At 37.7% G+C, this 17,961-nt stretch overlaps 1 protein-coding gene across 1 annotated transcript in view; it reads right to left on the reverse strand.

Moving 5' to 3' along the window:
* The window catches only part of lancl2 (LanC lantibiotic synthetase component C-like 2 (bacterial)), a 40,161-nt gene extending 23,964 nt beyond the window's left edge, over positions 1-16,197 (reverse strand). The window contains exons 1-2 of the mRNA XM_048174699.1: positions 16,002-16,197; positions 12,939-13,260 (exon numbers count right to left, since the gene is read on the reverse strand). Of these exons, the coding sequence (XP_048030656.1) occupies positions 12,939-13,109 (171 nt within the window). The 5' untranslated portion in view covers positions 13,110-13,260; positions 16,002-16,197. The remainder of the gene's footprint in view (positions 1-12,938; positions 13,261-16,001) is intronic.
* Between the last annotated feature and the right edge of the window lie 1,764 nt (positions 16,198-17,961).

The raw sequence follows: 17,961 nt of genomic DNA on the forward strand, positions 1-17,961 counted from the left end.
GGGGTGGAAAGTTTCCGGTAAATTTCCGGAAACTTTCCACGAGAACTTAACCTGGGGAATTTACGGGAATTTATGGGAATTAATTGGAAATGTTGGGAAATTTATATAAATGTAAAATATTTACATAAAAAGTATCATATAAAAACAAATATAATCATTTTGTTTAGTCATAACATAAAATAACAGTTATTTTATTTTTCACATTCAATTAATTCTAATTTAGTAAAATAAATATATTTTTATTGCAACAATTGTTATGTGTTATTTATTTCAGTGTCACATGATCCTTCAAAAATCATTCTAATATGCTGATTTGATATCAGTTATTATCATTGTTAGAAACAGTTGTGCTGCTGAATATTTTTTGGAACCTGTAATACTATTTTCAGGATTCACTTATTAATAAAAAGTTAAAAGGAATAGAATTTATTCAAAATAGAAATCTTTTCTAACAATATCACTTTAATATCACTTTTATTTAACAATTTCACACATCCTTGCTGAATAAAAGTGTTCATTTCTTTCAAAAAAAGAAAAAAAAATTACTGACCCCCAAATTTTGAACGGTAGTGTATATTGTTACAAAAGATTTATATTTTAAATGAATGCTGTTCTTTAAATTTGTATTCATCAAAGAATCCTAAAAAAAGTATCACAGGTTATAAAAGAATTAAGCAGCACAACTGTTTCCAACATTGATAACGGAGCATCAAATCAGCATATTAGAATGATTTCTGAAGGATCATGTGACACTGAAGACTGGAGAAATGATGCTGAAAATTCAGCTTTGATCACAGGAATAAATTATATTTTTATGTATATTAAAATAGAAAGCCATTATTTTAAATTGTAGTTATGTTTCACAATATTACTGCTTTTTTCTGTATTTTTGATCAAATGAGCATGTTATGGACTGGGAGAATGCACAGTGCATGCAGGGGGTGTGGCCTCAATAGCCCTGCAGTAAGCAGTGCTGTCTGAATGTCAGGGTAAAAATTCAACTAAAATTGCATTAAATATGGTTATTTTAACTAAAATTATGCTGCAAGATGTTCAACTACATTTAAGTACCCTGTTATAGGCTAACCTGTAATTTTGCAAATTCCCTGTTTATTCCCATTAATTCCCGTTAATTCCCATATATTCCCGTTAATTCCCATGGAAACTTTCCAGCTTTGAAAATTCCCGGAATTTTGCAACCCTAGCACTGAGCACTGTACAGCATTAGACCGAACACAGTGTTAGAAAATTTTGCGGACCAAATACAGAGCCTTGTGGAATCTCCATCATAAATTCAACAAATCACTACTTGAAATATATGCATATCCACGTCATAGACACACTTCTAACCCTTAAAAGTAAACTGTACCTCAGAGACTTCATGGCCTTGCAATGCAACATCTTTTGTAAACAATATTTGCAAACGTTTGACATTGAATAAAGTCAGAAAGAGACTAAAAGAGAATAGCTAATTGTTAGAGCTGCATGATTCTGAATAAACTGAGAATCACAATTTTTTGTTTAAAACACAGATCACAAACTAAAAAAATAACAATTTACTAGATGTTAATTGCTGCAGTCTATTTAAAATTTTTTTGAATTCATTTGAATTATTAAAAAAAAAAAAAAATCTGTTGAATGAATGATTCAATGACTCACACTTGTTTTATTATTGAATGAATCAGCGTTTTTGAATGAATCTCTTGATTCAATGACAAATACAGTCACTTGACACCACCTACTGGTGTAATGATGTATTACAATCTTAATTTGAAGAGACAAGTTCTTTTCAAAAGGTGATTTGCTCTATTTTGATCGCCACCGTAGACATCAGTGTTTATATCTGAATTATAAACTTTTATCCCAGTACTTCTGTGATCATTTGAATTATTGTAAGACAAAAATAATTACACTGTGTGGTTCGAAAAACTGCTTGTGAAGCTGTTTCATAGCTATACATGACAACGGCTCTCTCTGGATCAGAACACAGATCTGAATGTTCGCTGAACCGAATCATTGTAATTGAGGAATAATATTGCGATCTTTTAATGATCAATCGTGAATTGTATCTCGACTCAAATGTCACCTGTGACAAGCTGACAATGGTACAAAGGGGAATGTGGCACCCCAGGATCTTGGTGGTCGCCCTGATACAAAGAGCACATTTTAACACAGAAAAAAGGTTCTGTTTTCTGCCACAGGGGGAAATGCATAATGCGCATTGCTATTTCTGAAAGTCTTGAGTTCAATAGCTTGGAAACCTTGGGCATGGAAGAGTGAAGGTGGATCGAATCCAGAGTTATTTCTCTGCTGCAGCAGTGAGTCTGTGAGCCGAATCCTAATGAGGAACGAACCTCACCTATAACACAGGACTCTCACCTACACACACTGACATGTGCAATCTTAATTTATGTCAAAGTAAATACGGTAGTACCTAAGGAGTTGTGGATGAAATAATCCCAAAAATGTCCTCTAGGGGTAGATATTTCAAGCTGTATTTTGCCAACATTGCAAAAAGATGTATATTTCCCATGGCTGAGCTTGACAAATGTAGTTTTCATTATTAAAAAGTGCACAAACAATTTTAAGTTGACATTGTTAGTTGAATGAGAACATTTTCTTGTCTTCCTGCTATGCCATTTTATAAGCGTACTGCAAGAGAGAACGAGTGATGCAGTAACTTGGCTGACTATAGAGCCCTGCTGCAGTCTGAACCAAATCTAATAATGAACATGTTTTTTCTGCAGAGAGATGACTGACAGCTGAGGGGACGGAAACAAGAGACCCTGCTGAACCAGAAGACATGTGAAGCGAACCATGAACCTCTGCGGAGAATACAAAGGGAAAATCAGCACAAGGCATGGTGGGATAGAAAAACCTTCTGATCTTTCCTCCACAATGGGGAAAACAGAGATGTAGATATAAAGATCATGTGTGTTGGATGGTTTGAATCTAAAGGACTTCTCAGAGTAGCAATGCTCTGAAGCTAAAACCCTTATGCTGCGTTCACACCAAGCGCGAATAGAGCGTCAAATTTGCGTCTACCGCGTCTAGTTTGCCGCTTGAACATTTTGAATGCATTCGCGCATCTAGAGCGAAATAGACGCGCGTAAAAAAGGCGGAGTCCGAGGTGAAATCCGCTTCTTGTGGGAGGGGCAAGTGCTAGGCGGTTGTCTGTTTGCAAGATGGCTGATGTTGATCATGCATTCATCGAGAGAGCTACCGCTTTGTATTCGCAGGTCGATAAACGTGTATGTGACTCAAAAGTGAAATGTGTATTTACAACTTACCAGGTTGCCCAGTCTCCTCACCGACACTCTTCCAAGCGACGTCCTTTTTATTCCTGTCTCCATAGAAGTATGAACTTGTGTCATAAATCTCTGGGTGACTGCTCACTGATAATATCAGTCGTTCCTCCATTTTGAATGAGTGACTCGGGGCGGGCCTGCCGCCACAGCAGCAAGCAGGCTCCTGATTGGTTAACGCAGCGTGAATTTACGCCAAAGTTCACATTTTTCAACTTGGGCGTCAGACGCGAATTCGCGTCAAACGCATAAATGCACAAAAAACACTGTAATTCGCGCGAAACGCTCAATTCGCGTCATTCGCGCGAACTAGACGCGCGAATGAGGCGAATTCGCGTCTTCCGCACTGCTCTAAACGCCTCATTCGCGCCGCGAGACCTCCAGACGCGCGTAAACGCGTCTTTACATTGACTTAACATTGAAATCATTCGCGCCAGACGCTCTATTCGCGTTTGGTGTGAACACAGCATTACAAAAATACTCTGGTACTACCATCATGGGTCATGGGTGGCCAAGGGTGACCCCTGTCCACTGCCGAAAGAGCCAACAGTGGACACGTGAGCATCAGAACTGGACCACGGAGCAATGGAAGAAGGTGGCCTGGTGTGATGAATCACGTTTTCTTTTACATCACATGCATGGCTGGGTATGTTTGCATTGCATTATTCGTTTGAGCTTCAGAAGGTTTATCAGCTCGGACAATAATAAACAGCTCAACCTATGTGCGTAACGCAGCGTGAGCTCAGAAGTTTCACTAGATCACACGACACTGCTGATACAGAGCACTGAAAAAGTGGCGAATTCTCAGCAGAATTAATAACATCCCAGCAAGATCTAGTGAGAAGCATTTAAATTTGGCAAAGTATTCTCTGTTATAAACTACAGGCATCAGATCAAACAGCGCTAACGTGGAAACCAGGAGAAATATTGAGCCATGAATGAATGCTAACTGCAACCATGGTCACAGAAATAGTCGAATGTGTTTACGTTATTCATTTTAGCGATGATGCAATTTTTTGGGAGTGAAATTCAAGCAATTTTCAAGGACTTTTTAAAATGCTTCACACCAGCACTTGAAATCTCTAAATATAATTCAATTTGAATGTTATTGTTAATGTGATGATTTGTAAACTGAAAGACGAAAGTGAAACACTTTGTGGCAAACAAACTTTTATTTAAAGGTGCTGTAGAATGTCTTTTTAAAAGATGTAATATAAGTCTAAGGAATGTGTCTGTGAAGTTTCAGCTCAAAATACCCCATGGATTTTTTTTAATTCATTTTTTAAATGCCTATTTTGGAGCATCATTAAATATGCGCAGATTCAGCGCGCGTCCCCTTTAAATTCTCGTGCTCCCTGCCCCCCCCGAGCTCGCGCTTGCCTTAACCAGCATAAACAAAGTTCACACAGCTAATATAACCCTCAAATGGATCTTTACAAAGTGTTCGTCATGCAGCATGTCGGATCATGTGAGTATAGTATTTATTTGGATGTTTACATTTGATTCTGAATGAGTTTGATAGTGCTCCGTGGCTAAAGCTAACATTACACACTGTTAGAGAGATTTATAAAGAATGAAGTTGTGTTTATGAATTATACAGACTGCAAGTGTTTAAAAATGAAAATAGCGACGGCTCGTCTCTGTGAATACAGTAAGAAACGATGGTAACTTTAACCTCATTTAACAGTACATTAGCAACATGCTAACAAAACATTTAGAAAGACAATTCACAAATATCACTAAAAATATCATGATATCATGGATCATGTCAGTTATTATTGCTCCATCTGCCATTTTTTGCTGTTGTTCTTGCTTGTCTTCTTCTTGACATCAATGCAAGAGATCCTCTTGTTATTCAACTATGCCAAGGTAAATTAAATTTTTAAGTGCCCTAGGATTAAAAATTGAATTTACCTTGGCATAGTTAAATAACAAGAGTTCAGTACATGGAAATGACATACAGTGAGTCTCAAACTCCATTGTTTCCTCTTTCTTATATAAATCTCATTTGTTTAAAAGACCTCTGAAGAACAGGCGAATCTCAACATAACACCGACTGTGACGTAACAGTCGGGATCATTAATATGTACGACCCAATATTTGCATATGCCAGCCTCATGTTCAAGGCATTACACAAGGGCAGCCAGTATTAACGTCTGGATCTGTGCACAGCTGAATCATCAGACTAGGTAAGCAAGCAAGAACAATAGTGAAAAATGGCAGATGGAGCAATAATAACTGACATGATCCATGATATCATGATATTTTTAGTGATATTTGTAAACTGTCTTTCTAAATGTTTCGTTAGCATGTTGCTAATGTACTGTTAAATGTGGTTAAAGTTACCATCGTTTCTTAACTGTATTCACGGAGACAAGAGCCGTCGCTATTTTCATTTTTAAACACTTGCAGTCTGTATAATTCATAAACACAACTTCATTCTTTATAAATCTCTCCTAACAGTGTAGTAATGTTAGCCGTTAGCCACGGAGGACAGCCTCAAACTCATTCAGAATCAAATGTAAACAATATAACAGTATACAATACTCACGTAATCCGCCGCATGCATGACGAACACTTTGTAAAGATCCATTTGAGGGTTATATTAGCTGTGTGAACTTTGTTTAGGCACTGTTTAAGGCAAGCGCGAGCTCCATGGGCGGAGAGCACAAGATTTAAAGGAGCCGCACAGCATAAATTGGCTCATATTTAATGATGCCCCAAAATAGGCAGTTAAAAAAATTAATTAAAAAAAAATCTATGGGGTATTTTGAGCTGAAACTTCACAGACACATTCAGGGGACACCTTAGACTTATATTACATCTTGTAAAAAAAAACGTTCGATGGCACCTTTAAAAAGACATGAAAGTACAAGTATAACCAGTAGATGGTGGCAGAGGAGCACTTATTGGAGTATTAGCCATTTCCACTCCCTAATATATGGGGAAAAGTAGATTAGATTTGCTCCTTCCATATCTGTTTTTAAATCTAGGTTAAAAACTTACCTTTTTGAACTAGCATATGGTCAATGATGAAATGTATTGTGTGTTTTGTTTATATGGTTTTCTTATTTATAAATTGATATATATATATATATATATATATATATATATATATATATATATATATATATATATATATATATATATATATATATATATGAGGTCGCGTTAACCGAAAATTATCCGTCATTAACATTAACATTGATGGAAAAATCTTAAGGCCGTCCGTCACGTTGACAGATTACACTGAGGGTGATTGGTGCGCTCCAATGTAGCAGCAGAGCACTGGATCCAGAACAAAAATGAAACTGGCACGAATCTTTTGCTATGCGTTTGATAACGCACAGGCGAGTACCCAGAAACTACAACGATATATGACGCCACATTAAAGAGCGCCAAAACGGTATTTATTGCTTGAATTTCTTAATGAAATGGACAGAATTTTAAATCTGAGACTTTGTTCCATATCAAAAGCAACACAAAGCTTCCAGCCTATTGCGATTTATTGGGTGGGAGGCGCACTATGCACTGTTTATTTGTCAACTGAAAAAGGCATATAGCCAGGGATTTACGAATCGATATTGGTCTTATGAATGTGACCAAAACAGCAAGGAGACATTTTAATTGTTTATTAATAAAGTAATGTTTTCTGAATCAGTGTTGGCGGCAAAGATGAAGTTGACATTGACTCCCCTCATCTCCTCATGGACGCACTTAGAGAGAGAATGCACAATTCATTCAGTTTATTCTACATAAACAGAGTAGCCTATTTCTTTTCGTTTTGAATTATTTCGTTTTCGTTAAAGTAGATATTTCATGCTTTCTATAGAGATATTTCTCATGTCTCTGAGGCAAGCAGCCTATGCGCTGAGTTTCGGTTCATTCATGTAAGACGCAGTTCAGGATGGTACATTTCATAGGAGTATAATAATTTACATTTTTCCCTATAAAAATTAGGTTTTTGCATGTTACTGTCATCAATAAAAGTTAATTTTATCTACATCTCAATTCAAGCTCAGTGCTTTACTGTCACATTTCCCATAAATAAATGTGTAATATTATTAGTAATTGCACTTATTAATGCAAAACGTGATTAACATGATTAAATTACCTTTATGATTAAACCCCCGCCCAACGCCACCTTCTGTAGATCTTGTTGACAACGGTGCCACTGCTCTCATACAGTATATTAGTTTGGAGCCCTGACCATGGTATGTCCCAAAAACACCAGATCTAATCAGTCCCACGTTGAGCTTTAAAAGCAGTGAAGCGGCCTCCTCCGTTTGCTCTGAAACGCAACACAGCCGCCTGCTCAGGGAATGAGTGTTTGAAGCAGATAAAGCCTTCCTCCGTTTGCAGTGAAGAAACAGGCACGACCGGAGGTGGCTTTTGTTTGATGAGCCAAGACGTGAAACCAGCACACTGATTTGAACAGGAGAGGAGAGCATCAAAATGAAAAGGTTTCGTGACGATGCTTTCAAGAAGTTAAGTCGGACCCCGTCCAAATGACACACTCGATGATGTGCACTTGCAGACTAGCAATGTACACTGGCATCAGTTAATGTTTCTCAAAGAAGTTTCTTCTGCTCACCAAGGCTACGTTTATTTATTTGATCAAGAATACAGTAAAACAGTGAAATATTATTCCAGTGTAAATCAGCTGTTTTCTATGTGAATATATAGTAAAGTGTAATTTATTTTTATTTTTAAATTTATTTTATTATTAAAGTGTAATTTATTATAATTTGTGATCAAAGCTGAATTTTCAGCATCATTACTCCAGTCTTCAGTGTCACATGATCCTTCAGAAATCATTCTGATATGATGATTTGCTGCTTAAGAAACATTTATGATTATTATCAGTGTTATAAACAGCTTCATATTTTTGTGGAAATCGTCATACATTTCATTTTTCAGGATTATTTGATAAATAAAAAGCTCAAAAGAACAACATTTACTTGAAATATAATCTTTTGTAACATTATAAATGTCTATAAATGTCACTTTTGGTCATGCATCCTTCCTATAGGTATTAATTTCTGGGTTTTTTTTTTCTAAACCTTACTGACCGCAAACTTTTGACCAGTAGTACAAGTAATGTGAGTCAAAGCTTAGACAGCTGCATCCATGCTGCATCTTTTTCCTCAACAAATATGAAAATCCATAATCTTTTTTTTTTTTTTTAATTATGAGTGCTTTGTTTGCACAAAAAAACAAACAAACATAATTTACCACTTTATTTACAAATATTAATATCCGACGTGATTATTTCTTGAGAGCAGACCTTGTTGCATGGACGTGCTTTGGAGATTAATATTTTGTAAATAAAGTGGTAAATTTTGTTTTTAGCACAAATAAAATTATGTTTCTTAGTGCAAACAAACAAACAAACGCTCATTCACGAGAGCACCACGACGCATGCGTTTTGTGTTGATGCGAGAGCGGATGTTGTTGCATGGACGTGCACTACAGATTCATATTTTGTAAATAAAGTAAATTATGTTTTTTTAACACAAACAAACAAACACCTGTTTACGAGAGAACACGACGCATGCATGTGTTGATGCGAGAGCAGATGTTGTTGCATGGATGTGCTTTAGAGATTAATATTTTGTAAATAAAGTGGCAAATTATGTTTTGTAGCGCAAACAAAATAGTTTTTAGCCCACACAAACGCACATTTACGAGAGCACTACAACGCATGTGTGTTGTGTTGACGTGAGAGCGGATGTTGTTGCATGGACATGCGTTAGAGATTAATATTTTGTAAATAAAGTGGTAAATTATGTTTTCAACGCAAACAAAATTATGTATTTTTGCACAAAAAAAACAAACAAACGCGTTCACAAGAGCACCATGACGCATGCGTGTTGACGCGAGAGTGGGCGTTGTTGCATGGTGTTTTAGAGATTAATATTTTGTAAATAAAGTGGTAAATTATGTTTTTTAGCACAAACAAAATTATGTTTTTCAGCACAAACAAACAAACAAACACGTTCTCTAGAGCACTATGACGCATGCGTGTTGACGCGAGAGCAGATGTTGTTGCATGGACATGCGTTAGAGATTAATATTTTGTAAATAAAGTGGTAAATTATGTTTTTAACGCAAACAAAATTATGTATTTTTGCACAAAAAAAAAAAAAAAAAACGCGTTCACAAGAGCACCACTACGCATGCGACATGTGTTGATGCCAGAGTGGACGTTGTTGCATGGACGTGCATTAGAGATTAATATTTTGTAAATAAAGTGGTAAATTATGCTTTTAGCACAAACAAAATTATGTTTTTAGCCCAAACGCGCATTTACGAGAGCACCACGACGCATGTGTGTTGTGTTGTGTTGACGCGAGAGCAGATGTTGTTGCATGGACATGCGTTAGAGATTAATATTTTGTAAATAAAAGTGGTAAATTATGTTTTTAACGCAAACAAAATTATGTATTTTTGCACAAAAAAAAAAAAAAAAAAACGCGTTCACAAGAGCACCACTACGCATGCGACATGTGTTGATGCCAGAGTGGACGTTGTTGCATGGACGTGCATTAGAGATTAATATTTTGTAAATAAAGTGGTAAATTATGCTTTTAGCACAAACAAAATTATGTTTTTAGCCCAAACGCGCATTTACGAGAGCACCACGACGCATGTGTGTTGTGTTGTGTTGACGCGAGAGCAGATGTTGTTGCATGGACATGCGTTAGAGATTAATATTTTGTAAATAAAAGTGGTAAATTATGTTTTTAACGCAAACAAAATTATGTATTTTTGCACAAAAAAAACAAACAAACGCGTTCACAAGAGCACCATGACGCATGCGACGTGTTGATGCCAGAGTGGACGTTGTTGCATGGACGTGTGTTAGAGATTAATATTTTGTAAATGAAGTGGTAAATTTTGTTTTTAGCGCAAACAAAATTATGTTTTTCAGTGCAAACAAACAAACAAACAAACGCACGTTTACAAGAGCACCACGACGCATGCACATTGTGTTGACGCGAGAGTGGATGTTGTTGCATGGATGTGCTTTGGAGATTAATATTTCATAAATAAAGTGGTAAATTATGTTTTTAGCCCAAACGCGCATTTACGAGAGCACCACGACGCATGTGTGTTGTGTTGATGCGAGAGCGGATGTTGTTGCATGGACATGCGTTAGAGATTAATATTTTGTAAATAAAGTGGTAAATTATGTTTTTTAGCACAAACAAAATTATGTTTTTCAGCGCAAACAAACAAACACGTTCTCTGGAGCACTATGACGCATGCGTGTTGACGCGAGAGTGGACGTTGTTGCATGGATGTGTTTTAGAGATTAATATTTTGTAAATAAAGTGGTAAATTATGTTTTTAACGCAAACAAAATTATGTTTTTAGTGCAAACAAACGCGCATTTACGAGAGCACTACAACGCATGTGTGTTGTGTTGATGCGAGAGCGGACGTTGTTGCATGGACATGCGTTAGAGATTAATATTTTGTAAATAAAGTGGTAAATTATGTTTTTAACGCAAACAAAATTATGTTTTTAGTGCAAACAAACGCGCATTTACGAGAGCACTACAACGCATGTGTGTTGTGTTGATGCGAGAGCGGACGTTGTTGCATGGACATGCGTTAGAGATTAATATTTTGTAAATAAAGTGGTAAATTATGTTTTTAACGCAAACAAAATTATGTATTTTTGCACAAAAAAACAAACAAACGCGTTCACAAGAGCACCATGACGCATGCAACGCGTTGACACCAGAGTGGACGTTGTTGCATGGACGTGTGTTAGAGATTAATATTTTGTAAATGAAGTGGTAAATTTTGTTTTTAGCGCAAACAAAATTATGTTTTTCAGTGCAAACAAACAAACAAACAAACGCACGTTTACAAGAGCACCACGACGCATGCACATTGTGTTGACGCGAGAGTGGATGTTGTTGCATGGACGTGCTTTGGAGATTAATATTTCATAAATAAAGTGGTAAATTATGTTTTTAACGCAAACAAAATTATGTTTTTAGTGCAAACAAACGCGCATTTACGAGAGCACCACGACGCATGTGTGTTGTGTTGATGCGAGAGCGGACGTTGTTGCATGGACATGCGTTAGAGATTAATATTTTGTAAATAAAGTGGTAAATTATGGTTTTAACGCAAACAAAATTATGTATTTTTGCACAAAAAAACAAACAAACGCGTTCACAAGAGCACCACTACGCATGCGACATGTGTTGATGCCAGAGTGGATGTTGTTGCATGGACGTGCATTAGAGATTAATATTTTGTAAATAAAGTGGTAAATTATGCTTTTAGCACAAACAAAATTATGTTTTTAGCCCAAACGCGCATTTACGAGAGCACCACGACGCATGTGTGTTGTGTTGACGCGAGAGCAGATGTTGTTGCATGGACATGCATTAGAGATTAATATTTTGTAAATAAAGTGGTAAATTAGGTTTTTAGAGCAAACAAAATTATGTATTTTTGCACAAAAAAACAAACAAACGCGTTCTCTAGAGCACCATGACGCATGCAACGCGTTGACACCAGAGTGGACGTTGTTGCATGGACGTGTGTTAGAGATTAATATTTTGTAAATGAAGTGGTAAATTTTGTTTTTAGCGCAAACAAAATTATGTTTTTCAGTGCAAACAAACAAACAAACAAACGCACGTTTACAAGAGCACCACGACGCATGCACATTGTGTTGACGCGAGAGTGGATGTTGTTGCATGGACATGCTTTGGAGATTAATATTTCATAAATAAAGTGGTAAATTATGTTTTTAACGCAAACAAAATTATGTTTTTAGTGCAAACAAACGCGCATTTACGAGAGCACCACGACGCATGTGTGTTGTGTTGACGCGAGAGCAGATGTTGTTGCATGGACATGCGTTAGAGATTAATATTTTGTAAATAAAAGTGGTAAATTATGTTTTTTAGAGCGAACAAAATTATGTATTTTTGCACAAAAAAAACGCGTTCACAAGAGCACCATGACGCATGTGACATGTGTTGATGCCAGAGTGGACGTTGTTGCATGGACGTGCGTTAGAGATTACTAATTTGTAAATAAAGTGGTAAATTATGTTTTTTAGCACAAACAAACAAACAAACAAACAAACGCGTGTTTAGTAAATTATGTTTTTTAGCGCACACAAAGCACTCGCATCGCTTCATAAAATAGACGTCAAACCACTGGAGTTACACAGATTTATTTTATGACGTATTTATACCTTTCTTGGTCTTGAAAGTAGTAGTTGACTGTCAATGGAAGGATTTCCGATTTCATCACAAAGATCTTAATTTGTGTTCTGAAGATGAACGGAGGTCTTACGGGTGTGGAGCGACATGAGGGAGAGTAATTAATGACAGAACTTTCACTTTTGGGTGAACTAACCCTTTAAATGTCCAGCAGAAGAGGAAACGCCCACCTGTATTTGGGTTAGATTATTTTTAGCTTCTTGCAGGGCCAGACTATAATAGAGATCAGAATCTGAACATGTGCATGATTAAATTCGGGCATCTACTGAGGTTATCAAGCGGAGCATCTGTTGTAAACAAACACACACCTGCTCTGACACGGTCCGTTACTGTGACAAACAACCGATAAAGTTGCGAATAAATCGATCACAAACCTTTCCGTTCGCATCAAACGGCTCGTTAGGGTTACTGTCGTCTTCTCCTGCAGTCGAGGACACCATCAATCCCTGATCCCAGTCCGGGAAAGGGTTTGTGAAGCTGCGCTCCTCCATCTCTGACTCTGAGCCCGTCACGAGCTTCAGCCTCTTCGACATGTTCTCGCCCATCGCGACGGCGGCCCGCCAGGGACACACTCACTACGGCTGGCTTGAGGAGAAACGCGTTTTAGTTTTTTCCGTATGAGGACTGACGCTGGTCCTGACGCTGGTCCTGATGCTGCTGCTGGCTCAGGCTCCTGGAGCTCAGAAGTCTCGATTCCTTTTGCATCAAATAATACAAAAAAGTGTGTAGGATGTTATAAACACCGAATCCAACAGGTACAAACTGGCTTTAATTGTGTATAGGAAATCATGCCATATCTGAATAGGCAAATATTTAAAACTGATACATATGGAAAATATAGTTAAATATAATTAAAATGATATAATATAAAGGGACATTCACATATTTTTCTATGTGAACCATATTTGTTTGGAATTATTGGTTAGTTATATATAATGTGACTTTATTGTTATCAGTTATAAACAGTGTTTTATACTACAGTTTATGTTTAGTTCATGTCTATTGCATGTGTGTTTTCTCTTTTGTAACTGTTCTTTGTTAGCCTATCTGTTATATTATATTATATTATATTATATTATATTATATTATATTATATTATATTATATTATATTATATTATATTATATTATTAATCACACTCTAAAAAATGTTGACTTAAAAACAACCCGAGTTGGGTTGAAAATGGACAAACTGGGTTGTTGTAACCCAGCGAATGTGTTGTTTTAACCCAGCGAAGGGTTGTTTTAACCCAGCGAATGTGTTGTTTTAACCCAGCGAATAAGCTGTTTTAACCCAGCGAATGTGTTGTTTTAACCCAGCGAAGGGGTTGTTTTAACCCAGCGAATGGGTTGTTTTAACTCAGCGAATGGGCTGTTTTAACCCAGCGAATGGGTTGTTTTAACTCAGCGAATAGGCTGTTTTAACCCAGCGAATGGGTTGTTTTAACTCAGCGAATGGGTTGTTTTAACCCAGCGAATGGGCTGTTTTAACCCAGCGAATAGGCTGTTTTAACCCAGCGAATAGGCTGTTTTAACCCAGCGAATGGGTTGTTTTAACCCAGCGAATGGGATGTTTTAACCCAGCGAATGGGTTGTTTTAACTCAGCGAATGGGTTGTTTTAACCCAGCGAATGGGTTGTTTTAACCCAGCGAATAGGCTGTTTTAACCCAGCGAATGGGTTGTTTTAACCCAGCGGATGGATTGTTTTAACCCAGCGAATAAGCTGTTTTAACCCAGCGAATGGGTTGTTTTAACCCAGCGATTGGGTTGTTTTAACCCAGCGAATGGGTTGTTTTAACCCAGCGAATGGGTTGTTTTAACCCAGCGAATAGGCTGTTTTAACCCAGCGAATGTGTTGTTTTAACCCAGCGAATGGGTTGTTTTAACTCAGCGAATGGGTTGTTTTAACCCAGCGAAGGGGTTGTTTTAACCCAGCGAATGGGTTGTTTTAACCCAGCGAATAGGCTGTTTTAACCCAGCGAATGGGTTGTTTTAACTCAGCGAATAGGCTGTTTTAACCCAGCGAATGGGTTGTTTTAACTCAGCGAATGGGTTGTTTTAACCCAGCGAATGGGCTGTTTTAACCCAGCGAATAGGCTGTTTTAACCCAGCGAATGGGTTGTTTTAACCCAGCGAATGGGATGTTTTAACCCAGCGAATGGGTTGTTTTAACTCAGCGAATGGGTTGTTTTAACCCAGCGAATGGGTTGTTTTAACCCAGCGAATAGGCTGTTTTAACCCAGCGAATGGGTTGTTTTAACCCAACGAATGGGTTGTTTTAACCCAGCGAATAGGCTGTTTTAACCCAGCGAATAGGCTGTTTTAACCCAGCGAATGGGTTGTTTTAACTCAGCGAATGGGTTGTTTTAACCCAGCGAATGGGTTGTTTTAACCCAGCGAATAGGCTGTTTTAACCCAGCGAATGGGTTGTTTTAACCCAGCGGATGGATTGTTTTAACCCAGCGAATAAGCTGTTTTAACCCAGCGAATGGGTTGTTTTAACCCAGCGATTGGGTTGTTTTAACCCAGCGAATGGGCTGTTTTAACCCAGCGAATGGATTGTTTTAACCCAGCGAATAGGTTGTTTTAACCCAGCGAATGGGCTGTTTTAACCCATGGATGATAACCCAAAATATGTTGGAAATTAAAAATCAGACACATAATTATTAGAGGCAACAATAACAATCAAAAGGTGAACATTTATTAATAAGCAATGTAATAAATGTTTCTCATTTAATTATTATTCATTAAAGTTATTAATAAATGTTAATTTCCAACATATTTTGGGTTCATTTTAAGCAACAATACAGTAATTTTTAAAACAACAGTTGAGTTAAATAAAACTACCCAGCAGGTTGGTCAAACATTTAACCCAACTGCTGGGTTAAAACAACCCAATACCTGGGTCTGTCCATTCCAACCCAACTTGGGGTGTTTTTAACCCAGCATTAGAGTGCACAGTTGTCAGTGATCCCCCATTGCACTTTTTCCTAACTACATTAATTTAAAAACTCATAATATGGTAAAATAAATAAATAACAGAAAGTATTTTGAGAAGGAAATGGATGGAAAGAAATATCTTATGGCATAAGTAATGATAAAAGCATTTTTGACGATCTGTACTTTTGGGTAAAATATTCATAATACATGAATAGGCGCATGCTCAGCCCATTGTATACAGAAATAAACACATATTAATAGCTGTGGTTGGTTGGTAGTACAATTAACATGGCATGATTTAATGAGCTGTAAAGCATATCAAAATGCTCGTAACATCATCACAGTGTTTTTATGGTAAAGTTCTGGCACGCGCACACAAATGATGCGTCGTCGTAAAACAGCAGCAGTAAATGTTCATGCACACTACAGAGTCCACCTTCATTCGACAGCTTCTCATTCATGAGATCTGGACACGTTTCACGGCAAACGAGCACTTACATTCTCACATTGGCGTCCAGTGCAGCATCATGGAGGGACGCAGAGCTTCAGTCCTGAAGAATATCTTCACTTTTCATTCAGCATCCTCTAGAAGAAGCGATCAATGTGATCTGATCAATTAAAGTCGGTCTGGATGCAGCATCAATTCCCATATGAAATTTACCAGTCCTTTCCTTCCTCATTTCCGGGCTTTGACTTTCTCTTTTCACACACACACACACACACACACACGCGCGCGCGCACTGAGTGGACGGGAGATCCGGCGGGTGACACCAGAGCAGATGATGATGGTGATGGTGGTGATGTCCCTGCCTCTATCGTGAGCACATTTGAGCCATAGGAGGAAACAGATGGCGATTCCGCTCCACCATCCAGGATTATACAGCAAACAAATCCATAAAGCCCTTCTGCCTCATCATGCACCCTCTCGCGCGCGCGCTCACACACACACACACACACATTTTATTGTTTACATAGAGTGAACTATGCAAAAGTGGAGATTTGTGACTGAGCATTGATACAAATCTTAATACTATCAGTCTTTTTTGTGTGTTTGTTTGTCTGTCTGTTTGTTTGTTAGAGAGGGTGTAACCCAAATATAGGCTAAATTATTAATTAGGCTATTAGTCCTCAAATTGAGTGTACATATAACAATACTCTGGGACATTTCATGTATCGGACATTTTATTTGGAGAAAAGTGCAGTTTCTCTCGCTCCTCAGCGGGTTTCTCTCACTAACTTGGAGCAGTAAAAGGAAAACTCGGACCAGAGCTGAAGCCGATTGATTACGCCTTTGATGAGGGTAAATCTTTATACACCAGACCAGACTATGGCCCTGTCCCAAATGGCACCCTAAACACTCTCGGTCTTCCTCTGAATCCGCACTTTCGTGACGTAATGCCACTTTGACTGCCGGGTAAAATCCTCTGCGTAGCGTGCGAAGTTGCGGGCTCAGCTGAAGTGCGCATAGCGGCCGCAAAGGGGGCGCTCACGAGCACCATTCTGAAACCTAAAATGATGAATGGGACACCCTACGGTCTCGTGGTACTTAACAGACACGCACACGCAGGAACCATTGTAGGTCCACAAGACCAAAAGTGTCATAAAGTGTGCCATTTGGGACAGGGCCTATGGCGGCGTTCCACTCCACTTTTTAGACATGCATCCCCTCAGGGGAATCCTCAACGCCATTTTGAAGTGTGTTCCACTTCATGAAGTGGACGAGGGAAGTTTATATGGACAGACCCTCGTCCCCTCGATTTCGACTGAGGGAGCGAGTCTACTCTGATGTACACTTCAAGTAGCTCTATATCCCACAATTCAACTCTATTGTGACACAGCAGGTCGCGCTTAACCGAAGTGTATTAATTATTTTGAGAATTAATCGCATAATGGTGTATAATATATTAATCATGTTGAGATTTAGTTGCATAATACTTGTAGCTAGCTTATGTTCACAGTCAAAGTTTATACTATTGATATATTTTTCTCCAACAGCTCATATATACCTATAGGATTTTTCCGACAATAAGTAAAAAAGGGGGTTTAAATAATAAATCAGCTCTATAGTGAATTCCAATTGATCAAGGGTTTCATTTCAACGTTATGCATGAGGTCCACCAGTAGTGGGCAACGACGCACATCAGACGGAGGGAAGTTTCCGAACGAAGGGCATAAAAATTTGGAGTGGAACGCAGCCTGGATTTGCTTGGTGACATGATGATATTATGAGGATGTCAGGCAAATTAAAATATTTTCACAATGTAAAAGACAATTATTAATGACTGGGCTATATTTTATTGTCTTCTGATTGCCAACATATTTCTCCCACTTTTGCTGGACAATATTGTCCCCCCTACAAAAATGTACCATGGTAACCATAATTTTACCTTTAATAAAAAAACTGTAAAAAAAAAAAAAAATTGAAATAATCCTATCAGCATACTGATGGGATCTTTTA

The sequence above is a fragment of the Megalobrama amblycephala genome, linkage group LG22 (genome assembly GCF_018812025.1).
Source record: "Megalobrama amblycephala isolate DHTTF-2021 linkage group LG22, ASM1881202v1, whole genome shotgun sequence".
Lineage (NCBI taxonomy): Eukaryota > Metazoa > Chordata > Actinopteri > Cypriniformes > Xenocyprididae > Megalobrama > Megalobrama amblycephala.